Consider the following 26,039-nt stretch of genomic DNA (forward strand, 5'->3'; position numbering starts at 1 on the left):
CGTCATCGGGGCGGGCGGCGCAGGCGCGCGGGGCGAGCGTTGGGGAGCGCGAGCCGCGCCCCCCTCCTTTTTCCCGCCTCCGGCTGCTCCATGAGGGCCTGGCGCGCGCTGCGGCGGGCGGCCGCCTCCTCCTCCTCCTCCTCTTCTTTTCCTGCCGACGGGAAGCCGCGGAGGCGGGCATGGGGGACATCGCTGTCGCCGCTGGAGCGGGTGAGGCGGCTGCTGCCGCCCGAGGAAGCGGCGGCGGTGGCGCGGTGCGCGGCAGCGCCGCCTCAGGCTCCCCCTGAGGAGAAGGAGGTGGAGGTGGCGGTGGCCGCCCCGCCTCGTCAAGCGCTGGTTGAGGCGGTGTCTCCGCGTCCCGGCTGTTTCCGCGCCGGGGAGCTGGCGCTGGCGGAGGTGCGGAGGAAGCACAACACGACGCTGAAGCTGCTGTGCCGGCTGGCGGCGGAGGCGGTGCTGACATGCCCCGGCGGCCTCCTGCCCCACCGCGACATCATCGGGCAGCTGCCCGGGCAGGTGCTGCGCACGTCGGGTGGGACGCGGCTGCTGCTGAGGCGGCCCTCGCTGGAGGAGTACGTGCTGCTCATGCCTCGGGGACCCACCATCGCCTACCCCAAGGTACCGGCTGGTGACTGGGAGGTCGCTGGCCGAATCTCGCCTTTAGTTTTTCGCGAATAGTAACGTGCCGTGTTTTTTCTCGCTCGCAGGACATAAGTGCTATATTAATGATGACGGATATCCACCCGGGAGACACCGTGTTGGAAACGGGCAGCGGGTCTGGTGCTATGAGCTTGTTTCTGTCAAGAGCAGGTGAGAACTTGGCTTTAGAAAACACGGAATTTATTTATTTCCTTATCACAGCTTGCTTTTTTTTTTGCTCAGATACTTACGGTTCTCGTAGTCCTCAGTATTCAGCTCATAAAAGCTTTGCTGCAGTTTGCATGTTCATGTGTAGTTTGTTGACTTGAAGGAGAGTTACATCAGCACAGGGACTGCAAACCACTTTGACTGTGCTTAGAGGGCCGTAGTGTAAATGGTTACCAAAGGCCCCACAGAAAGCTGAGTTTCAGTCATCATTGTTGGCTTTTGCTTAACCCTACTTGGCTCTCTGTCCAATCTCTTGCTTTTCTCCGTTTGTTTTTTCCTCATCTTGATGCATCACATGAATAATCCAGTTGCTGGATACCAGTGAAAATGCTTATGAGGATGCAGACTGTTGTTTATCATGTTACAGCCAGCCTCATTTGATCAAGGTCTCCGTGCCCTGAAAGATAGAGAGCCTTTGCACTCAGCCATGTGAGTGAGAGTGAAACCACCTTTAAAACTCATCTTGTTTGTAGGCATCCAGTGAGTGGAGCACATTTCAGAATAATCTGATTTATGGGCTCTTGGTAGAACAAATTCTTTAGGAAAAGGAAACAAACCTGTCACCATTGTTTGCAGTATTAAAGGACTTGGGAGGGTAAAGACAAGAACTTAATCACTGATCATCTTGATTGATAGAGCAGAAAAGCACAAGCTGCATGTCCTGAAGACATGTTCAAAGTCAGTGTTTGAGGGCATCCCACTGTCAGAGTAACTGTACCTGAGCTTCAGTGAAACTAGCATTTCTGTTTTTACTACATCCCAGTGATCATTAAGGCCACACTGTAGACTATGCCGTCTCTAAAATGTTTACAGTTTGATCTGCCTTTGTGGATTTGCTCAGTACCCTCCAGTAATTCAAAACAGAACATTTCTGCTCTCACTTACAGCCAGCCATGTGTCTGTGGGAGGTGATGTGAGGGAGCCAAACTCAGCAAAGAAGCTGCTCTTTTTTTTCAAGACCACTGAATAGCCTTAGAACTAGTTCTTACTCTCATGTGGAGCTGTGCTGGATACCTACTGTCCCTTGGCATGTGCTCCAGGGTAGCAATACAAGGCTTTTTAGAAGTGTGAGTTTTCTGAGGAAATTCAGTATTCAGCAAGTACGTTACCAGAGCCATTGATCCAACCATGCTCTGGGGTGCTAGATCCAACTGCTGAGGAACTAGGAATGGTACAGGATAGAGTGCTGAGATCTGTCAGGAACTTAAAATTGGTGAGGGCGTGCAAGCAGCAGCAAGGGGAACCCGGAGGGTCCTTTTCCGGGATGAACAGAGCAGTTTGTTCTTAGTCCTTGTTTTACCCTGTAACCCACACCTGGCACACCGATCTGGTTGGAGATGCTTGTGTTTGATCAGCCATTAAACACTGCCCCAAGATCACCCAGCGCACCTGGTCTTGATATGTTGGGCCCAAGTTTCAAGGTCAGCCCTTGCACCTCTGCTCTCTCTCCCTCTTTCTGCCCCCTGCTGCTATTCCTTGGTTTCTTCTGATCATCTTTCTGCAATAAACTACTTTTTGGGGTTTTTTTAGTTCCATTGGGATTTTGAAGCTAGCATGGGATTATCCTCAAAGCAGCCATCGCTGCTGTAGGAGGTAGAAGCTGACAAACCAGGAGATAAACATCAGCATTTCTCTCTCCATTTAGAGAGAGGGAAAGTAAGAGTCATTAGCTTTCCCCATCTTGCCCTACATGCAGACCTGAAACAAAGAGATGGAATACCTGCTACTGGCTAAGGCAAAAGTTAGCTCTTGCTAAATGCAGCAACTGATTTTCCTGCCTTGGATATTCAGTCTACTGTGGCCATTTCATACAAGCACACCTGAACTTGCCAATTATTCCTCTCATTTTTCAATCTTGTCCAACAGTTTTTTTCTAATCACTTTAATTTAGCTGTAAATGGGCCAAGTCGGCAAAATCATTGGCATTACCAGGCTTATGTTAACCCTGTCCATGGGAAGAATGCAGTTGTTGTGTGCCACATCAGCTCTGTTTTGAGGAGTGGGAAAAAGGTACGAAATTGCATTGCTGTTTTCAAACGTGTTGGATTTAAATTGGCACCAAATACAGACAGTTTAAGCCACAGCTGAACACACTTTGGTGCTAACACAGAAATCAATAGATTTGTTTTGCTGTTTCCTAATGGTGGCTGCTTTTCCACCATTAAATACACACCAGTGATACCCAACAAGGAAAACAGCTGCTACATGGGTAAATGCTGGAATTCAGGTCTAGTGGACACCTTACCAATGTCCACAGAGTTATTTAATTTCCAAAATTCTCATTGATTTAACAGATTTCATGCATCTCTTTCTCTTTTCTTAATTATTATTCATTTCGTGTTTTCCATTTTTTCTTTAATCATTCCTAGAAACTACTGACATGCAACAGGATAAGGTTAAGAGAGTGGTATTTGCCATGCCTTTAAGATCTTTGAAAACTGGAAAATACGATGTATGCAAACTTGACATATTGTAGCTTCACAGTAATGAAGTTTTGTCTAGATATTTCACCTTGTTCTTATTTTAAAAAAAGGCAGTTTCAAAAAGTAGGAATTACTTTGAATGAGTGGGAGTAAGACTGACCCCCTAGTGAGAAGAACTTTATTTTTCTGATGTGTCTAAACTGATAATCTGAAGTAATAAAGAGTTGGCACTGTGACTCTACAACTGTTTCAGGTGATCAAAGGCAACATGCTGAAACCTTCCTGTTCTTACAAGGTGTTTTTGGCCTTTGTCTGATCATCCCTTCCTCTATTCAGTTATCTGAATGGATTTGCAGTGGGATCACATAGGTGAGGAAACAAGCCTGGTGACTTCAAACTGAAATGGCTCAGAAAGGCACAGAACCTGATCCAGGGAGCTGCTGCTTCCTGAAAGCTGCCTGCACCCATTCCAAATCAGCAAGGAGAGAAAAGTGAGCACTGGGACAGGCTTGAGGAATTGCAGTAATACAAATATAGAATAATACAGCAGTGCACACCCTGCTGTCTTCCTGGACAGCCTAGAAATGCTTCCTTTATGAGAAACATTGTACACTGGACTCAGAATAGTAACTTCAGACTGAATAATTTATTACTGTTGCAGACAATAACAGGAAAATTACACAAACCTGTGTAAATCAAAGAGTACACCAGAAAACTTGTCTGTGGGGCTGACATCAGTGAGCAGGTCTGGGAGTTTTCTTAGCCTGTGAGCTGTGAGCATTGGTGCAGCATTCTCATCTGGTACCTCTTGTTGCTCTAACAGAAGGATCTGGGGCCACAGATGCTCAACTTGTCTTTTGCTGCAGGAGCAACGTGAGGAGAACATCTCAGGAACAGTCTGTACTACTATAACTACACTTTATTTCAATCTGTGCATTGATGGATTTCTGTCTGTGAAAGAACTAACACGGCACTTTTTCGTATATGTTTGTTTTAAACATAAAGAAAACATAGCTTGTCACTGGTTCATATGTGATCATTTCCTTAAGTGGAGATGGAAAGGTGTACTTATGTTATAGACTATGCTTTTTGCTTTTTGTTTGTTTGTGTTTCTCAAGTCTTTATAACAGCAGTGTCAAGTGGCGAGTGAAGTGTCTTTTGTTTGTTTTCAGTTGGGCCCAAAGGTCGTGTTCTAAGTTATGAAATCAGAGATGATCATCATAGTTTAGCTAAGAAGAATTACAGGCACTGGCGTTCTGCATGGGAAATAGGACACATGGATGAGTGGCCAGATAATGTGGAGTTCATTCTTAAGGACATTTCAACAGCTGCTGCAGATATGAAATCTGTAACACTTGATGCAGTGAGTAAATCCAGACAATTCCCCTATTTGACATGTGTCTTTTCTCCATAAATGAAAACCTCTAGAGCTCACACTCACAACAGGATTCCCATATCTAGTGTAACATGAGAAATAACAATCAGGTCCTCATCAGTGAAAGAAACATTGTAATTTTTTTGTCAGATACAAATATTCTCAAGGCTTCAGTTACAGGTTCTCAAATGAAAGAGTGATAAAGCCATACTATAGAAATATTACAATTAATCACTGCTGTCTTGTAAGCAAAGAGCAACTCACTTTTTTGTATTTTTGAGAAACTGATATTTTTATAACTATGAAGGTACATATTTCAAGCATGAAATTTCAGAAGAATACATAACTTATTAAAAATGTAACTATGTGACCACATTGCTATCAGCTATATAGAATGCACCATGTAACTACACCATAATTTAAAGAATGCTATTGCTGGCTCTCCTGTCCTGCTTCTTTGTATCCAAATTTCCTAAAAGATATGCTGGGGAAAATAGCTGGATGTTAACCACTCTTCCCTGTAAAGCAGATAAACTACTTACAACTACTTAGTTACTAAATGCTTTAAACAAATAGCAATTTTTTAAATGGTGCAAGCGAAGAAATATAATACATAGCACAAAAATACCCTTTCAAGAAACATTTTAAGTAACAGTCCTGCAGGAAGGATCAGGTTGTTTTACAATCTGAATAGCTTCCTAGCAGAAGATGGATAAATTGCCAAAGACAGAAGTTGTTTTTTTTTTAATCTTGAAACAAACAGCAGATTCCACATTGAGACCATAATATGCTCTTTTTAGGTTTGAACAATCTTTTTTTCATATTTGAGAAATAGGTATTCAAGTGTGTTAGAAGACTACATTTACTAAAAGTTTTTATTACTGTTAGGATTATGGGATTTAATTACTAGGAGGTTTAACTTCTTAGTAACCTACCTAGTTGGTCAAATGCTACTTGCTATTTTAATAGAAATTCATTTGGAAGTAGAGAGGACTTCATTTTGTGTAAGTGTGCACCTCAGGTTTTGAGAGGCAGTAATAAAACTGGTTGATGATTACATGCTGCTGTTGTATGCATCTCTTTTCCATAACCTTTATTTTCCCCCAAGCATTGCTGTATGTTACATTGATGTACATATGTTTTCCCAGTAAACATTGTCTTTCTCTTGCAGGTAGTTCTGGATATGCTGAACCCTCAGTGTGCTCTGCCTGTTGTATACCCAAGCCTGAAGCAAGGTGGGGTGTGTGCTGTGTACTTAGCAAAGTAAGTATTTACTTCTGGCACCTTTATTCAGGCATTCCCTGGCCTTGGTACAAAACCAAGCATCTTCTGAAATACACATCCAGCATTAATGAAATGGTTAACAAAGTTGGGTTTTTTCCCCATGTAACTTTTTTTGAGGAGTCACACTAAGTATAAATTACACTTGGCCAAATCCTTTGGCATCTGCTTGGGGAATGTTCTCATTCCCAAAGTTTGCATTTCATGACATCCTCAAAGTAACTGCCCTGTTCTCCAGTGCAGTAGTCAGGTTGCTCCTTTACCCTAAAACTGAAGGACTTGCGTAACCTCAAAGGTAAAGAATGTGCTAAAGTCAGTATAACTGAGACTGTGTGATTTGAGTTTTCAAAGTGCTCCTTTATCCTTTGCATTTCTTCAAAAGCATCACACAGGTTATTGACCTTTTAGACAGAATACGGAGCTGCAAGCTTCCTTTCTTGTGTGAAAGGATAATTGAGGTAACTCACAGAAGCTGGTCAGTACTCCCTGCTAAAATCAAGCATTGCAAATCAAGCCAAATGGTGGAAACTCAAGAAAATATTGAAGAACCCCCTCAAAACGAGTACGAAGAAATCCATATTCAGGATCAAGCAGTTCTTAAAGAAAGCAAATACAATGGTAAGAACTTTACTGCTGCTGAGATACCCTATTACTGCACTTTGATAATCTGGTATAGGAAGAGGCAGTATTTTTTCTTAGGTCAGCTGAGAATAGGCAAGGTTTTGGACAGTCCTAGACCTTGTCATGTTTAAAAAAGACTATTAATTGTTATTTAAGTTCAAATATCTTATTAAAATTTGGGCTAAATACAAAATAAATTGCAATCTGCAATAAAGAATGACTGCCCTTCTACTACTGTTTTCAAATTTTTGTTTTTTAATAAAATTCAGTTCTTTATACTCATCCTATAGCTGCTTTTGAGGATGCTGATGGACTTAAGGATTCCTTAGGAGAACCGGTGCCAGTGTGCTCTGTTTTAAAATTATGCTGTTCTGGCAAGTCCAAAAATGATGCCATACATATATTTATATGACAGATGTAAATATATATACAGTATAGATCTGTAAAATGCATACGAGAGCAAAGAGTTCTGAATATACTGATAGGTGACAACAAAAAAAAAGAAAAATGTCTTCTCACAGAATCACTTTGTGATGCTGCTGCAACAAACCACTCAGTGCCTTACATTGCCCGACCATCCCACTGTCAGGAAGCTCATTCAGGTGAGACACTTGGAGAATGTTTATCTTGAATGTTTTGTGGTATTTTTATTTTAAAAAAATACTTGATTTTTTTTGTACTAGCATTTGATATGTTCCTATATCATGAAATCATAAAACTTATAATAATAAAATAATCATTGTATATTGAAATGCTAAAGTAGTAACTTTTTATTTTTTAATTAGCATTCCTTACCAAGCTGAGAAAGTTTCGACCACTGCTTTCTTGATGCTGCTGCCTCCCTAGATGCTAATTTGAATATTGTATCAGAATAAAATAAAACAATACAAAGTAGATGCTACATTTTGCAAGTTGTGTAACTTTTAAGTAACGACTGCTCTGATATCTACCTCACATCAGGTTTAAAACACCAATCATTACCCCACTATGTAAAGGCAGAAATTTTAAGTGAATCATCCTATCTGGTGGTGTGATGCAGCCCAGATTGTTCTGCAAGTCACAGTATCTGCTTCTGTCTTATCAGGTGTATTTCATTCTCCATTGCTTGTAAACCAATCCATGGATTTATCTTGGTTCAGGGTGCTACATGGTTGCCTTTTGCTGGACAGGCTCTGACAGTCTACCAGAAAAAATAAGAAAAAAAATGTAGTAAGACCTTGCAGGATCAAAGGCTGCCCTTTGAAATGAGTACTTTGCTGGCTTCCAACTGGTTACTATAGGTTTCTTTAAGAACAATGTTCTTAAAGCATAACTTTACAAGATTCTGAAGTTCACTGAATGTCTTCACTTGATAAAGCTGTGCTTATTTCAAGATCAAAATAGTTGACAGGCACAGCTTTGCTTCCCTTCCAGCACTCATTCTGCAAGTTGCCTGGTTATTTGTGAACTTTGCTTTATATCAAGTATTCACAAACAGCTGGAGAAAACACAGTTTTTTCTGACCCTTGTCAAGAGACAAGAAGCAAGATCTCAAGTAAAAGCAAACTTAAAATTAAGTCATTTTGGGTCTCACCTGAGGAAGTGGTGATGTTTAACACATTAAATTTTTAAGTTATGTTATGTAAACACCTGACTTGTTTTGTATCTCAGGAAATATTCAAATGCCACATTTTCCAAAGTTGAGGGATCTCTTGAGAATCACAGTTGTACTAAAGCTGTCAAAAGCAGTAACAATCCTACTCTAATAGTGAAAGTTTGGATATTAATGAGAACGTAAGCAAATAAAACATACTATAGAGCTATAAATAACTACCCTTGTATTAAATAAGTATGCTTAAGTACATGAGAGTATCTTTGCAGAGCTGAGGCCTTATACAGATGCCCCAGGAAGTTTGCATCACAAGTGTGTTTCACTTTTAGTAATAAATTTAATAATGGATTTGCCCCATAGCTGCTGTATGTAACAGAGGCCTCTAATACAAAGGCTGAGGATGCTATTTTGAGTAGTTTAATGGGCAGAGATACAATTATATAAACAATTTTCACATAAACTCTTGTTTTCTACTCCTATACCAGTATTACGACAGTCTTGTATATATTGTCAGCAAATGAGATACACTTAGAGGAAAATGGGAATTGTGATTTAACCTATGTCCAAACTCATACCACAGCTGAGCATCCTGCCATTTCTCAAAACATGCTCTCAGCAAGAGCACTTTAACTCACTTAACACACAGTGGTATTTTTACTGTTCCAGACAGGATTGTCAATTTCATTTATAATGCAAGAATAGTAATAAATGCCTAAATAGACTGGGATGTAACCCAAAATCTACTGTAGTAGATGAAGGTAAGGTGAAGAGACTCAATGTAAAGCAGTTGGTGCTTCCAGGAAGTCAAGATACAATATAAGAAAACGAATCCATGAGAGTAAAAGCACAGTTCTGCCAAGATAACTGCATGTGTAATAGGGAGGGACAGAGCAGTCCCTGCAGCACTTGTAGGGTGTATATGGCCCCATACATAAACTAATGGAAAATTATTTGCAATATGAAACCATACCTTGGGCTTTATAAGAAGGAGAGTCGATGAACATTTTTTCAGTTGAGAAGGTGTCCTTCGATTTCTGGGATGAATGTAATTCCATCATCTCCAAAGTGTCAGTAGATGAGGAGGAAGATGATAATCCGAGTCGTACAAATCTGCCTTTCTTACCGCAGAGCAGGCAGTCGGTAGGAGTAGCACTGGGTCCTCGGGGCAGCTGCACTTCATCATCGTAATTCCTCAGAGCTCCACTGTGGTGCACTGAGCGCTCTCGCTGCCATATGTAATGTGTGGGAGCGATAGCCATCACCTATGGGAACAGCCATGGGATCAGGAAGTGGAAGAATAATGAGAAAACATACAGCTGAAAACAAGAGATCCAATTAGCGTATGCCAGGGAATTAATGTAACTGAAATGGGCATCATCTCTTATCTGTCTCGTACTATCCCACTACAAAGTTTGCTCCCTTTGGCAGGAGTAAGTAATCCTGGTACCAGTCAGGTGTGGAAACATCCCAGCTTACAGCCCTGTATGTTCACAAGAGTCACCACAAACACCAGCTCGTGCTTGGTATGTTGGACACAAGATAGTGTCTTTGGCCAGCTACTAAACATCAGCCAACTGTTCATCATCAGGGAAATAATGGGAGTGGGAAGTTGCATACCAGTGGGAAGCTGGGAGGGTATGCAAAGAAAAGCATCCTGCACTTGTCTTGTTCCTTGTGCTTTTCCCATAGCATCTAATCCCATCCCCAGAAATGGGTCTCTAGAGTAAATGAGATTTTCTTTTCCACCATCTGGAAGTAAACGTTATTTACTTAGAACATGACATGGGCTCTTCCAGATACACATTTCACCTGAAAAGTGAGGAATGAGGAAAAATGAGGAATTTTTTCCTTATAAATTATAAAGCATGCAAAATTATTTCTAAAGTGGATGAAGTGAAACAAATCAAAGTAGATTTTAAATAAAAAGTATTTGCATAAAGCAGATTCTAGCCAATAGAAACTTACTTTTAACAGTAGTGCAATATAAAATATTCTAGTTTACTTAAAAAACATGGTTTCAAACAATGTATTTTAAATGGAGAAGGAAAAAATATCATGGAGGATAAAGGGACCATTACATTCTAGCAGCATCTTTTCTTTCCCATGGATTGTCTGTTTACTTTAGGGAAGAACTTGTACAGAGCTAAATTGCTAGCTGGTGTTAATTGTTGTGATTTCACCATCTGCAATATTAAATCTACCTCCCTACCTCTTCACAGCAGCGTCTGCTTACAATAGCCCTGTAGTCAATTCTGCTCCACAGCTGATCTCTTAACTTTAAGAAATCAGGGAAGAGCTTTCTCCAGGCTTTGCCCAAAGCCCATGGGAAAATGTCATACTTTGCTTCTTCATTGTCTTCTTCAACTGTGTTTGCCAGATACCTTCAAATATATATATGTTTATGTTTGTAAATATTTTTAAATCTTAAACTACTATATTAGAATGATTTCTAGTATAAAATAACAGACATTGCAGTGGTTCTTTTTTCTAGTATTGTGAGGAAAAAACACTAACAAAATACAGCCTTCTCTCTGGAATACAGTATTTTCTTAATTAGTTCCATGTGCATCCTTTGGGTAAAAAACCCAAGCTTTTATAAAAATTGCTTTACCCTAGAGTTTCCTAAATTGGTAGATAAGCAAGAACTAACATATCCTGACATCTTGCTCACAGCTGGCAAGAAACCTTAGAACTAAAATGAACAGTTTCTCATTGATTCTTTAAAAGTATCCCATGAAATCTTAAACTTTACATTTTTTACTTTATGGATTTTAGCTATTCTTGGAAAATTACATTGCTCAAATTAGGAGCAAACAACTAAATACAGGTCTACCTTCAGTTATAAGTGAAAACCTTAAATGACTTTTTCTAATGTCTCTATTCCTCCCTTCCTTCACTATCTATTACTTATAGTTTTGGATTGTTTTCTCAGACAACAGGAAAATATTTACTTCCTCTGGATCCACCTGGTACTAAACTCCTGACAATCACACTTGAAAAAATTAAGACTTTTAGTCTCCTCCCCAGTTTCCTCACTTGCTGCTGACCCCAGTATTCTCTCTAGTTCCAGTCTCACCAGACCCTTTGTCCCCTTTCACTGTTCTGGCCTGGCTTTTTCCCCTTCGGTGGAGTCAGGGGGCTCCCTCCTCCATGCTCTGTGGAGGTCACCCACAGTACCAGTGACAGCAGAAGGAACAGCCACCTTTGCCCCTGCACTAGTGTGCAAATCAGAGCACCTGAGAAGTGATACTACCAAAAAATATGACCGTAGCACCACAACACTGTGAAAGAAAATGCAGAACCCTCTGCAGGCATAGCCAAATACAGACGGATTATGTCGGCCTGGTAAAGATGCATTACTGATTCCACCACTGTTTTAAAGTATAGGCATTTTACAACTGTTCCAAAAAGTTCTCCAAAATTCTCTAGCAATGTTTTTACAGTTGATTTAAATCATGTTGACAGAAACTTTAATAAAAAGATACTCCTGAGGTTCCTATCATGCTTGAAATGTTTTGGTACAAATGACTTAAAGGCTGGCAAAGGTATGAAGTAGGGTCTGTAAGAGCACCTGTGAGCCACATATATGTTGCTGTGTATTGTCCCGCATATATTTCTCATAATGCTTAAAAAGCTCCCAGATTGAGTTTGGTAGGCAGAATGCCACTCTGTGTATCACTACACCAATGCAAGCATCCCCTGTCTGCTGCTCAAGCTTGTTCCACTACAGCAAAAATGTTGAATTTGCATTATTTATGCATAGTATGTAGATTATCATAGAACCACAGAATGGTTTGGGTTGGAATGGACTTTAAAGACACCTAGTTCCAGCCCCCCTGCCATCCCGAGGGATGCCACCCCCTAGATCAGGTTGTTTAGATACTACCTCAAGGAAGTCTCATCACATATAATTATCAGTGTCATAAAGAAATAATGCAAAGTTTATTCTAATAAAACCAGATAATTTTAAAGTACTTACAGAGCAACAAAGAAATTGATTCTGGTATGCTCACTGGGTGTGAAGTTTGCTCTCTTGAAATAAACGAAAGTCATTGCCAAGAGATACTGTTTTAAAATGTAAAATGAGGTATGAATGTGTTATTTAGGTATAGTATTTCCTAAATTGATTCACACATTTATCTTGCACCAAGATATTTTCATCATTTTTAACAATGAGGAAAGCATGAATTAAGTTTCTTGAAACTCCATGTGAACCCATTAGAAAAAAAATTATGTTCTGTATCTGCATTAAAGTATCAAGTAATTAAGGGCAGATTTCTCAGTCAGTGTATGTTGTATTAACTAAGAAGGAAATACACTTACCTTGTCGGCAATTTCACAGCAACAGTCCATCCAAAGGAAGTCTTGGATTAGATCGTCATCTGTAACAAAAGAAAGCTGTAGCATTTCAAACACCAAAACTGTTTATGTTAGAAGGTATTTATAAATAAATAACAGATGGTCTTTCATTAAACCAAATAAAAGAAAAGCTAGAGCCACCAGTAGAGAACAGAGAAACTGAGGGCAGTAGCAGAGGTCAGGTGTGAAACTTACATGGCAAAAGAAAACAAACTACCAGAAAGGCAACGTGGGAAATCTGGTGACTGCATTTCATCCATTCTCAGTAACAGCAAGCAAAAGTGAAAAATATGTCACTAATTTTTTCTATTTGCATGATTTCTTCCTGCATTACATGCTTCCAAGTGATAGCACACAATTATTTCAGAGGAACTACAGACTGCTGAGATCCTGCACCTTGATTACCTGGCAGCCTTTTTAGGGCAATACTTGCTTATTTTTGGTCAGTGCTTCACTGTCCATGACCATGTACCGTAACTACCACGAACTCTCTCTCATTCACTTCTGTATTTAAGGGTCAAATAAAAACCAGCTGTAATCTTCCACTACTACTTAATGTCTTTGCTAAAGCAAATAAATACAAAACTTTATATGAAAGACACACAAATAAAGAAGAGATGCTCCAACTCCTTAGATTGTCTCCCATTCCACTTCTCCCCCCAGAAGTTTATTCCCACCGTAAATAACATGTTAAAGAGACAAGGAGGCCTTTTTTTAAGCCTCGTGTAAAACAAGATGCACATTGTTTTACAAGTGTTTGTTGAAATATAAGAGAAAATAGGAAGAAAAATTATCATAAAATAAAAAGTAGCAAACCACTTTGGTTTCATATGTAATTTTAAAAAGATACTTTTCATCAGTTTGGTAGCCCTTAACTTAAGCATTAAATATTTATATACGGAAATATAACAACAAAATGTTTTGATAAAGAATTGCCATTAGTTTCGATATAAAAAGCACTCTCAAAATTACTGAGCTTAGAAAACATTCTGTTTGATCAATGCATTCATATCTCACATTATTAACCTACCAAATAATTTAAAGAAAGCTGTCATTTCCTGACGCTGAATAACTAGACATGGTCCCTTTGGACATTTATATTTCTGACTAGGAACCCCTTTCTCACAATTTTCTTGATGGTCTTTAAAAGCAGGTCTCTTTAGTCTAGTAAGTTTTTTTTGCTGATGTGATCTGGATGCACTCGATTTTACATGAACAGTGACAGTGGGAGGTGTCTGACACACCAGATTGTGTTTCATTTCGTTAAGGAAAGGTTCCTGTTAAAAAAATAAGAAGAAATTAACTACAGAAATGGTCAGTTTGAGCACTAGTACATTTCTTTTGTTCACATGAAACGTTTCAGTACAGTTTGTACGTCAGGTGATGGAAAATTAATTTTATCAGTACTGATTATCTAAGTCTTGTGCCCTAAGACAGCCACGTAGAGTTCTTTGATTTAGTTCTAATTTTATAAAGCTTTCCTTTTTTTCCGTAGTATAAGGAGCCTTCAATTTTTCTTTTTCCAGTCAACTTTGGAAAATGGGAAAAGAGCCTTTCCAGAAAAGGTTGCTGTTTGTCAGGTCCTTGTAGCTCCACACGTTTAGATCTACCAAAAAACTTCCCCTCCAATTTGTGATTGTGTCTTTTTTTTAAAAGGAATATTAATGGAATTAACGCAGCAGAACCGTGATTGAACCTCGTAACATTAAAATCAAGTTTTGAGCTCCTAATTGCCGTTGGGAATTAAACTTATCCCTCAAGTTGGACATACCCTGAAGGCACAACCAAGAAAACATACCTGTGGCGTTTGTAACCGCAAAATTTAAAGGGGTGCCAAATAGAGAGTGAGGAAGGGTATTTTTTGGCGGGATTAAATGTATTTACGTCTTCAGTAGGTCTCTCCGCAGGGGGCTGTTTGAGGCTGGCTCACAGCAGCCTACCTGGCCCCCCAGCTCTTAGGTGGCTGCCGCACAAACACGAAAGGCCCCTCAGGCGTGGCTGTGATTTTGGCTCCCAGCGGCAAAGCCCAAAGCCGCCCGTGCCCGCCCCCTCCCGCCTCCCTCAGCGGCCTCCCCCTCACGCCGCCACACCTCGAGTGGCGCCTCTCGCAGCCAATCGGCGTGCGCGGCGCAGCCGCCCCAGCCAATCGGGCGGCGGGGAGCTCTCTTCTCCCGCCCCTTCGTTGCCGCCCAGGGCGCGGTAGCCAATGGGAGCGGGGCGCGGCGGGCCCCGGGCATGGCGGCGGCGGATCCCCTGTCCCCTCTCCCCTGTCCCCTGTCCTCATATCGAGCCAGTCTCAAGCCTGCCTTGGGTCTCTCAGCTGCCCAACAGCATTACAAAGCCTTGCTTCCTTCCTTCCTTGGCTTTTTACAAGAGGATGTAGTGACAGGATAAGTGGGAAGGGATCCAACTTGAGAATAGGCTTAAGTTAGATATTAGGCAGAAATTCTTTACTGTGCGGGTGGTGAGGCACTGGCACTGGTCGCCCGGAGAAGCTGTGGCTGCCACATCTCTGGAAGTGTTGAAGGCCAGGTTGGATGGAGCTCTAAGCAAGCTGGTCTAGTGGGAGGTGTCCCTCCTTGCCCATGGCCGGGGTTGGAACGAGATGATCTTTAAGGTCCCTTCAAACCCAAACCATTCTATGATTCTATGATTAAAACATCTCCCCAGGATGATAAACATCTCCCCAGGAGACATAGGACAAAGGAGAAGGGATACCTGACTCTAAAAATCATTACACACAAAGGTGCAGGATACCCTGCTGCTACCTTTCCACAGAGGCAATTAATGCAGGTAGTAGTATGCAATTAGTCTAAGGCAGTCTATTGAAATGTAATAACAAGAATGAAAAAAAAAATCCCTTTGCTAATAAGATTCAGTGGGAAATCTTACTGTTGCCTTTTCTTATAAGAAAAGCTCTTTATAAGAGCTAAAGGTTTACCCTAGGAAGATGGCAAGACACATTCATTTTCATTGTTTCCCCCTGTGCAGGTCCATTAAAGTGTAACTGGCCTCATTTGTCATGGTAATGAGAAGTTACACCTTCCTCATCTTTTATTAATAATTTGCTAGATTATTTAGGTGCTCTGAGTCAGTGGGCATATTCAGGGAAATATGACGCCAATTTTCTGATCAGGGAGAGATAAAAACATAACAAGTGGTAAATGTATCAACTAACAACATCTCTGTATGGAACAGGCTGAAATCAGAAAACTTGGCAGCAGGGTGGAGATAATACCAAACACATCAGCAGGGCAAAAGTCTGTTTCTTTGAGGTTCTCTCTTCTTGGACACATATTCACAGTGAGTTACCCTGCATTAATTGTTCTCTTTTTTTGTATATTACTTTTCATCTGAAGAATTCAACACTCATCATTACTACTGCTCATTTGATAACTGTGAAAAACAGAGGAAGGGCAGGTTACAGGAACTTCCACATAACCATCTAAATCTTTAAGACCAGGAAAAAAAATTCTTTTTTTTCCCTATTGCAAAACATGAAGCTGCAATAATTGTGACATGCGTGCTTCCTTATTCTTTACACCTTTACATCAATATAAAAAGTGACTTACAATGTCGATCGTTACTCACACAGAGCTTCCTGTAGGTCTCCCCCTTCTAAAATCATTTTTGGGCTGGTGTTTCTACAACAAAGTATTAAAAGATTTTTTTTTTTCACTCAAAAATCTGTCACAATCAAGTTATTGAACAGGTATTGTGACTCTTCCCCCCGTGTGCTGTCCCCAACCTGCCAGGACTCAGGTCTCTGCTCTGATTCAGACCTGTTACATAATGTTGGATAAGACTCTTGAGGAAACTGAACTTGTGAGAAAGCTGTGAGGATGTCTGCAACTCTACCTTTCTTTCCTTGCAGCTCTCTGCAGCCTGAGGTAGGATTGAGATGGGGATGACTCAAGGATTCAACTTAGAAACATTATGGAAAAACATCAACATGGGAAGGTTGATGCCTGAACCCAGTGACAATAAGGAAACAGAACTTCACCTGGCTCTAAGCCCTCTCCATGAGATAGTGGAATTAACTGGTTCTCAACTTTGCTTTTTATTAACTGCAATTTTCAGAAGGTTGTTGAACAATTCATCCAAGAATATCGGGAAGAATGTAGCTTTTGGACTTCCAAGTCGCTCGCTGGACATCAGGGAGCGCTGTTTCACCACCAGCGGTTTGAACCGAGACAATGCAACATTTGTCCAGCATAATGCACGGGGCTTCATGTCGTACCTTTTCCCTAACCCTTCCTGTAGGTGGACATTAAATCGGTTTAGCCATTATTCATCTTTTTATGTAATCACAGTTCGAAATTACATTTTTAATGTACAAATTTATACATCATTTTTGGTTTTTTGTATAAATATGTGTATATAGGTTTTATTTTTATATAAGATTTATATGTGTAAAATTATTAAGACCTGGGCTTGAAAGACCCGGGATTCTTACAAAATCTTATTTCTGGAAAAAAAAAAAAGAATTACATATATGCACTGGAACTCCATTATATGAGATATAAAGTCATATAACTATCCAGAATTTGGTCCCAAAAGGCAGCTGTAGAGCAGTTTATTTCCTTTAAATGGAGAAAGGACTTAATTTTTTTCAGTGAATGAGCTGTTTACAGATAGATTAAGAAGCATCACTGAAGAAAAACACAGGGATGATATGTTAATAAATTACATTTAGGATATATGTACTTTTTTTTCAGATTTTGATATTTTTGAGATGCCTTTGGCCTTTGATAGCCTTTCCAGTGAACTTTTTTTTCGCCTAAGGAAGATAAAATACCATAGGCAAAACACCTGGTATTTCTTTTCAAACAAAGTCATAAGAACCACCATTGATTCTTTTAAATACAGATCATTAACCACAATAAAATATGTATTTTTCAGTTATACACTTTTCCTACTTCCTGCAGAGCGTGAAATAGGAAAAAAGTCTCTCTTCTCTGTAGACATGACTGCTGACCCTGCTGGGGGAACCTGGCCTCTCAATCAAATACATTCTAAATGAAATGCTCATGGATTGAGAGCACCATTCCTAAAGACCCATAGTGTTGGGAAATAGAATTATTGGGATCAATAAAAGAACTGTGCAAGCAATAGGCCTGGAAGTTTTAGGCTTGTGTGTGAGAAAACTTTCCATGGGAAAGTCCCTGTGTGAAGGATAACAAGCAGGGCTGGGAAAAAAGAGGGAGTCATGAGATGGTCCAGCTGTACTATCTGGGAGTGAACGAGGGAGATAGACACTGACTTCTTTATGGAAGCTTGCCAATGTAAGTCCAATTACGTAGAAATAGAAATGTGTTTTGATAAGCTTTAAGCCACTTAGGAGTTAACAAGCTGGTATACTATATAAGTGCCTTTGGACTGCTAATAAATGGAGTTTGCTCTTATCAACCATATTGGTTTGGGCTGTTTCTCTCTCCCTCAGCCGGGGCCCGGGCTCCTCGTCTCGCTAAGCTTCTAACACCATAGCGAAACTGAAACAAGCATCTAAAAAGCAAACTTTGGACATGAGGTTAATTCTTTCAGAGTAAAGGCTGTAGCAAGTCACAGGAGTAAATTAAAGTCAAAGAGGAACAGATGAACCACCTGAATCCAGGTTTTTATATGTGGTTTCACCAGAAACCTGTTTTATATGTGGGAAGAGAGAGTAAGGATTTAAATGAGTTGTGTGAAATAAATTATTAGGGCATCATGGTGCCTGGACTAGGACTAAGCGTAACAGACTGAACATGGCTTACCAGTTTGCTGCTGGGGATAGTAAGCAAGGATACTGGAAAGATACCTTGCAGTTAAATCCTTGCTTTTGACAAATGTTACAGTATGATTAAAATTAAAAATGGTTCAGTGCCACTTAAGTGTATGTCGCTGATGGATGAATGGGCAGGAAAATTGTTTCCAGTTTTGTTTACTTGAAAAGAACGTCTGAGCACACAGCAGTGTTTTCTAGTAAGTCCCAAAACAGCTGTAGTTGTTCATAGGTACTGAGAAATTCAGGAGCTAGAAGGAAAAAATTATTTGGAAATTATGCAGTGAACAAGAAGTGTAGCAAGTAGACTAATAGAGCAACCAGTAAACGAAAGTGGAGGCCACCAGCAAACACAGTGCATGTTTAAACATGCTGCTCCTGCATACTTTGAAACAGCCAAGCACTCTGCAGCAACAAATCTCCATAAAGTGCCTGGGACATAAGTCTGAACTTGTTCATTCCTACTGTAAATAGACTGATATATCCTGTATGAACTTAACTAATTCAAAGCAGACAGGGGAGCTTTTAAGATTGATTTTTAAGGATTGGCACCTGTGTGCTGGTTGTAAATTAAACAAAGGAGTCTTATCTGAAGAGTTCCAATTTCTCTGTAAAAATAAATAGATGAGATAGACTACATTAAGGCTTCACCATCATGTCACAAAAGATGAATGATATCTCTCAACATCAGTAAGTCAAAACTAGCCCTGTGTATTTTACATTAAAGGGAAAGGAGATGATCTGCACTGTTTCCCTTTAAGTGTTTTTTGAACCTTCTGATGTCATCCACCATATTCTAACTATTTTTGGCCACTGAAGATTGCATTTTGGATTTGCAAGTATTTAATAACCATGGCTATTTGTTACCCAGTTGTGCCCATGCTGTTTCTTCATGCTGAATTGTGCAAAGAGCCCTAATAAACAGGACTCCTCTCTACCTCCACGGCCCTGGAGCTATTTGTTCCAGATGCCAAGAGCACCAGGCTTCCTGAGAGGCAGGTGCAGGAACAAGGAGGAGGTGTGCAACCATGCCCAGGGCGCTGCCCATGTCCTGTGCATGTGCAGAGGGACTGGATTGCCTACATTCACACTGGGAAATGGGAACTTTCCACCTTTTCCTTTTCTCCTCTTTCCTCTCAGAAACATCTAACAAACCCCAGACTTAGAAAATCTTCCAGGTGAAAATGTAGCTGAACAAAAAAGTTTCAAGAGTTTGACTTAAGAAATCATTTTTATGAAATGGCATTAGCTAAAATGTGTTTTGTTCCATCTGGCATATAACACAAATGCTTTGCTTCACTGATGTAATGTATACATACACATTAATACACTAAACTACAAAACATCTAAGGAACCTATTATCCAGGAAATATATCTTATGTTATTATCTGTGGACATCAAAAGTAGAAAAACATTGGTGCTTTCAAAATAACATCCTAATTCTTTTCCTGAAGGCAAGCTTCTGAAATAATAGCTGTTTGAGTGGCTAAAGAATAGGTGGGAGCCTTCAAACTTTTAGCTAGCTGGCTTATGATTCTATAACAGGGAAAAATGTGTAAATTTCACCAAAACTTTCTCATCTTTGTTTTCCAGTTCCAAAGTTTACTGGTCACATAATTCGGATCACAAGCTCTTTCAAACACAGAGTCTATTTATTCTCTGTTTTTATACTATTGAACACAATTGAATCTTTGTCCATGACCACAGCTCCTATAATATGAAACAATAGTGGTAATTAAGACAGGATGCTTTTTCTGTTGTCAAGAGCTGTATTTGCATGGCATAGCATTCAAAAGACTCACCCCATGAAAGGATTAATCAAAAGTAGTGTAGCTGTAATTTCTGAAGCAAGAGGAAATTGTTTTCATATGCAAATAATTTGGCTCCCATGCTCTCATACTGCTAAGAAAGGAGCAGTGTCAAGTTCAGTAGTGGGAAGGCAGAACTTCAAGGACAGCCCTTGAGAAACTAAAACCAGACAAGTTCAAATATGACCTGGAAAAAATCCAGGATTTACTTTTTTTAACTTCCATCCAATGGTCCAGGCTCCACACAGTTAAATTAGAATTGCCACAGTTTGTTAAACATTGAATGCCCCTCCCAAGAAGCAATGGGGTCTATAATTACACCACAACAGGTCAAAAAGCTTTCTTGTTTCTCCAAGTTCAGTAATCACAAGCTGTAAAAGTTCTCTCACTCAGAGGTTGTAGCAATAAAATGACTAGTACAAGGGCTGTAAATTAAAGTGCAAAGAGAAACAGATGAACTTTGGTAATAGCTATTGCTAACTGAAAAAATAAGGGAAACTCATGAACTGTGGAAACAGTCACAACACAAAAGCAATTTATTTCAGCAAGGGACAAAGAAAGCAAAACGCTGATGGCACGCCCAACTCTTTTAACCCCACTCCCTGCTGTCCGTTGTGTTTGTGGGATAAGATTTTTCTGCCCAGCTCATGGGTGTATTTATTCACCTTTGCTTGGGGTATGACTACGCACACAAATTAGAGTGAGGCAAGAGTGGGTGGGGATTTACAGCATGTTAACTGCTCCCTGGAAACTGCCTGTGTGCAGGCTGTGACCCTGTTTTCGTTGAGGAATACATGGCTTCTGCTCGCTACCAGGTACAGCCGTGTCCCTGGGTGTTACTGGGGGTTACCTGACAAACTGTAAATCCACACCGTCACTAGGCCCCCAAGCAACCTGTACAAGTCCAGCACAAGCAAATTCAACGGCAGGTTTTATGACAGAAGTACTCAATGTGCCTTCTGATAACACCACACTGAGAGACAGGACAACTCTCTGTCTGTATAACCATCTGCTTCAGTTCTGCCTACAGCCCCGAGATGTCACGAGATAAGGCATGTTAAAAACTACTTAGGACTCTCTCAAACAGTTTTCAACAAGTGTTTTGACAAAGTTCCATCTGTATCTTCTTTCACAGAGAATGGCTAAAAGAGGGGGGAAAAATAAAGTATCTTAGATGCCAAAAGTGAAACAATTTAAATGTAAACAGTTTCTTTTACTACAGCTTGTGATCTCGTGTTTTCCTCTGAGCCCTTTCCAAACCCTAGAAACCTGAGGGATTGGGCACAGTATGAAATTAGGTTTGCCTTGCTGCTGTGCAGTAGTCTGGATGAGAAGTTATTACGGTTTTTACATCTAATGCTATTTATTTTAAGCAGTGTTGAATGCTGACAATAGATGTTCTAAAAATGCTGTCAGTATTAGAGCCATGGAAATGCATTTTCAGGTACATAAAGATGAGGGTGACAAACCTGTTACTGGCCCCACCCTCTGGAGTTAGGACTAAGCCCTGGCAGAGAGGTGAGGATGCCACAACATATCAGACAGGTTGGTTTCTATAATCCTCAGAGACACAAATAGAACATACATTAATTGCATGAGCATTTCTCTCCCGTGGCTACACCCTGTCTAGTTTTATGAATCTCTGAACCAACAGCCCTGTACCTCTTAGCAGCTACTCTTACTTTCAAAGTAACCTGATAGAGACCCAAGCTGTGGGCTTCTGAAGCTTTATGAGAGTTGCCACTGCCTCTGAACTAATTTCCATCCTCAGTGTGCATAACACACAAGCACTGTGTTATTATTAAAAAAAAGACATGATCTAGAAACAGGTGAAAAAGACCCAAACATGTAAAAGAGCCTTTTTGGGGGGTTTTTTACAGTGTTTCGAAGCAGTTAGACAGTCTAGCAGAAAGACATGAATGCTTGTTTATTTTCTTATTGGCTCTATGCTTGACTACCTCCATATGGCCAAAACTTTTAAGTTGTCCAGGACTCCAAATGTTCTCATTATTCAAATCAGTGTAACAAGACTTACCTGTTTCCTCGTGGTTTTCAAACAGGCAGGAAAAATAAGAGATACAGAAGCACCAGTTTTATTACAGTCCTTTGAGCAGCAGCATGGGTGGATTTGTGACAACATGGAATCTTCAGAAACACATCATGGACAAGGTACTGTACATAATTCCTCAATATTGTCCTCTTCCTACAGTTTTTTCAAGGTTTCATTCTATGCAGATGATGAAATCTGACAAAAAAAGTTGAATACAAACATTCTGAAGCTGTCCTACTATAAAGTTCCTGAGCAAGTCTATAATATAATGATATATGTAGCAATGTCTGCTGTCCAAAATACCTGTTGGCACTTTTGAGCATCAGTGTTTCTGGTTGTTTCTATCTTTATCAGCCATAACCAGTTAAAAGCCATAATGAATTTTCAAAAGTTGTTAATTGTGTTGGAAAAAGATTAATAAGACTATGTTTCACAATTTGGTATCATACATGACCTATTTTCTAGGGATGAGACTTTGGTTATCTTCAGGAGGGTACACCCAAAACCAATCAGGTTTGCAGCTTCTGAAGAATCTCAGTTAGACCGAGATTGCCAAATACCCCAGTGGCATTGATCACGCTCTCTCCACTCATCTCTCTGATCTGCTGACCACAGTCCATGTCACAGCCCCACCTTGAATCGTTTCCTGATACTTCAGGAGTGACTCATACATCCTTGCGACTTTCCCTGAAAGCAGATTCTGTCCCTTTTCTGTGCCTGGGGAGTTTCACAAAACCCACTTACCTAATTTCTAATGAATACCTGAAAATGACCTTACATCATATCCTAGTATCACACTAATTCTTACTGACTTCAGGAAGAGCTGGATTTATCTCCTTGGATCTGATTCACAGTTCACTCGAATCAATAGAAAAATCTCCCACTGAAGTCAATGGCTCTTGAGTATTTCAGTGAACTAATACTTTATTCTCCAAACAGATCTGGATCAGACGTAAATTAGGGAGCAAAAGTTGAAAAATACAGATCACATGAGTTTTCCTAATCTAAGTTTACATACTTCATGTATGTAGAGTTTGGTGACCAAAACTTTTTTCTTTTTGCTATATAGTAGAGCCAGTAATGTGCTCATAGCATTGAAATTATAATTTGTCTGAGCTGCAATTATGCTTTAATAAGAGTAAACCACAATTAGCCTACACTGCACTGCCTAATCAGCAGTCAGCTATTTGATAAGAGGAGGTATCTCCAACAGTTGATAAAATTATCCTGTTTATAACCAATATGCAAGGCCTTACCTTTAGAGCTGTGTGCTGAGGAAAGTTTATATAGAATAGCCATTGAATATGGTCATGTATTTCGGCACAAAGAGGTACAAGCACCACAAAAGGTACAAAAAAGACACTGCCTCCCAACCCCCCAGACACCAAGGTACCTGTGTAATAAACTTCAACAGTCAGGCTCTTGTATCTGTTTAGTCTCATGTCTGCTCCACTGGCTTTGATTCTACCAAGAAGCTGCCCTCAAAATAACCGGGAAAGAGGGTAAGTTTAACACTGCTGGGAATGGTCCTCATTTCCATTGCCTTGCTGGTGGATGGGATCATGTAGAGCAACTCTCCTTCAAAAATACTGAGCAATGCTTAAACCATAATTTCTTCACATTTGGAAATCTAGCGAGACCACAGGTAGTGAGGTCCTTATTCGTTCCTGCAAACGGGAGGCAAATTAAATGCTACACTACAAAAAGCAGCATGATGCACCTATGTTTGCAGCAGAGTTACCTTATCACTTTCTGCTGGTGCTAACTCACATTACACAATGTGTAACAACACAACAGTGCCAAAACACACTGTGAGAGGCTCTAGGCCACACAAATACCCTAAAACCATTCAGCCCCTAGATACCAAAGGTTATGGCTATTTTTTGACAACAAAGATACCTATGTGGTATTTGAAGGTGGTTGTAGAAGCAGGGCTACTTTCAGTATTAGCCACCCCAAGATTTCAAGACTGCTTGGATTTGTAAAACTAGGCACAGAGTTTTACCTATACAAAACAAGGATCAGGAGAAGAAAGAGGACTAGGTGTACCGAGCCTGTTCTGTTTTTCTACATTTACGTATTTTAAAAAATAAATAAAATAAAGGCAAAAGTCCATCATAAAATTTATTAGTCCTTATTATCAAGGCTTACATAGGTCAGCTTAGCAATTTGATAATGACAAGATAGCTCTTCTCATTTTGAACAAACCTGTACACTAACATGAAATAAGAGGCTCATAGTAAGGCAGGTGTTTCTGGCTTATGATCCTACTCATCTTTCTGGATAATGCCATCACTTGACGAAAGAGATGCGAGAAGTCCATATTTGAGACTTTAGTCTTCCCAAGTTTTCATATTGCTAGGTGAAGCTTTCATTTTGAATCTTTGACAAGTGTATCAGAAGAATACACTTATCAATCAGAAACCATGCAAAACCACAAGAATCAAGATAAATGCTGCAAAACTCTGATTCAGGCTGTACCAAGAGCAAATCCAAAGAGCTGTCCCTTTAACTCGGACCCATCTGAGACAGCAGCAGGGCACTGGAGACAAAAACATACAAAACCAGGTACAACACAAACACAGCTGCGCACAGAGACAAAACCACCAAGGTAGTTCACCAGCACTTTCGCTTTGAACATGCAAAGTTTTCAAACAGTTTCACTTACTGAGGTCTGCATGTGCAGAAGCAGAAACATGTTTTTGTTGTACAGTGAACTGGTGAGAGGAAGCTTCAAGTCTTTGAGCAGAATGTCATTCTGGTTTCATCCTGTACTAAAATAACTTGTTTTTCTAGGGTGCTAGTATATCTTTAGAAAGATCTATGCATATTTTTTAACTGAATAAATAAACTCAAGGTTCATAAAGCATTTCCAGTGTACCATACCTATCATTTGTCTTCCATTTTGGCATTGCTTTCACACTTTGGAAAGCCATCTTAAAGCCTGCAGCCAGCTTTCCCGTGTTTCCTCCTCGGCAAACTGGCGGAGCTCTGGCACTACCTCCCATTTTGGAGGATCCCACAAAGCTGCGCTGCTCAGAGACAAAGCACTCAGGACTACTTTTTCCTGAGCGAGGAAATGAGGATACTGCAGCACCACGAGTGAATCTTCAGAGCAACCTTGAGGTAGAGATTTCTACTGTGTATTCTAGAAAGGAATCAAAACCGAAAATAAAAGTAAAACACATAACCAGTAGAGATCCTTACAAAAGCGTTCATTCTATACAGATAAGCGTTCTGCTTTTTAATTTACTGAGGAATTATCAGAATTAGCTCACACGGAGTAGCTCACACGGCACCACCGGATACAAAGCTCACTATAAAGTGCCAGTATTCCCTGCTTGCTCTCAGCCCGCCGAGAGAGGAGTGGAAACACCCCCCACCTGTCCCGAGGGACGAGCCCGGGGCCACCAGGCCAGGCCAGGGACCTCGGGACCTCCCCGGCGCTCCGAAGGTCAGCGGCGGGCACGGGAAGCCCCGAGCCGGGAGGGATGCGGGCACTGCTCCCCCTGCCCGTATGTCACAGGGCAAACACGCCCGGGAGCTCCCGGCGATGACTAACACTTTCCCCTCGACGGCGGGGACGGCTGTCCCCCGGCTTCCCCCACGACGGCCCCAGCCCGCTGCCCCTCCGCCCGGGCGGGGCGGTTTCACAGCCCCGCTAAAAAGCGGGCACGGCCGCGCCTCGGGACGCCCCTCGCACCGCCGCTCCCCCTCCCCATTCCATAGAAGAGGCGCTCTTGGGGCCGGGCCGGGAGCGGGTCCCGCCCTGCCCCATCCAGTTTCGCCCAGGTGCGGGGGGAGGAGGGGGCGGCGGTAGTTTAAGAGCGCGCCCAGCGGGCCCGGGGGAGGAGCCGCCGCCGCTCCCCCCGCGCGTCCCAGGTGTAACCGGAGCCGGGA

The 26,039-nt window shown here is 40.9% G+C and overlaps 2 protein-coding genes across 7 annotated transcripts; one reads left to right on the top strand and one right to left on the bottom strand.

Moving 5' to 3' along the window:
- Nucleotides 1-19: 19 nt before the first annotated feature.
- Nucleotides 20-7,468, top strand: TRMT61B (tRNA methyltransferase 61B). The gene is made up of 7 exons (XM_069009336.1): nt 20-618; nt 708-810; nt 4,463-4,653; nt 5,837-5,928; nt 6,329-6,564; nt 7,089-7,169; nt 7,353-7,468. The coding sequence occupies exons 1-7, from the start codon at nt 91-93 to the stop codon at nt 7,394-7,396; spliced, it is 1,275 nt and encodes a 424-aa protein (XP_068865437.1). The 5' UTR covers nt 20-90; the 3' UTR covers nt 7,397-7,468.
- Nucleotides 7,469-7,557: 89 nt separating this feature from the next.
- On the bottom strand, nt 7,558-25,919 carry SPDYA (speedy/RINGO cell cycle regulator family member A). 6 transcript variants are annotated; one of them, XM_069009342.1, is made up of 10 exons: nt 25,843-25,919; nt 25,026-25,287; nt 23,533-23,806; nt 22,125-22,334; nt 13,548-13,794; nt 12,482-12,540; nt 12,138-12,223; nt 10,368-10,539; nt 9,129-9,420; nt 7,558-7,747 (listed from the first exon to the last, which is right to left on the bottom strand). In XM_069009342.1, the coding sequence occupies exons 4-10, from the start codon at nt 22,227-22,229 to the stop codon at nt 7,659-7,661; spliced, it is 1,050 nt and encodes a 349-aa protein (XP_068865443.1). In that variant the 5' UTR covers nt 22,230-22,334; nt 23,533-23,806; nt 25,026-25,287; nt 25,843-25,919; the 3' UTR covers nt 7,558-7,658. The 6 variants fall into 6 exon arrangements, 5 of the variants coding, with proteins under 5 accessions (XP_068865443.1, XP_068865442.1, XP_068865439.1 ...); XM_069009341.1 differs by lacking the exons at nt 10,368-10,539; nt 12,138-12,223; XM_069009338.1 differs by lacking the exons at nt 10,368-10,539; nt 12,138-12,223; nt 25,843-25,919 and adding an exon at nt 25,523-25,832.
- Between the last annotated feature and the right edge of the window lie 120 nt (nt 25,920-26,039).

Source organism: Aphelocoma coerulescens, chromosome 3 (assembly GCF_041296385.1).
Source record: "Aphelocoma coerulescens isolate FSJ_1873_10779 chromosome 3, UR_Acoe_1.0, whole genome shotgun sequence".
NCBI lineage: Eukaryota > Metazoa > Chordata > Aves > Passeriformes > Corvidae > Aphelocoma > Aphelocoma coerulescens.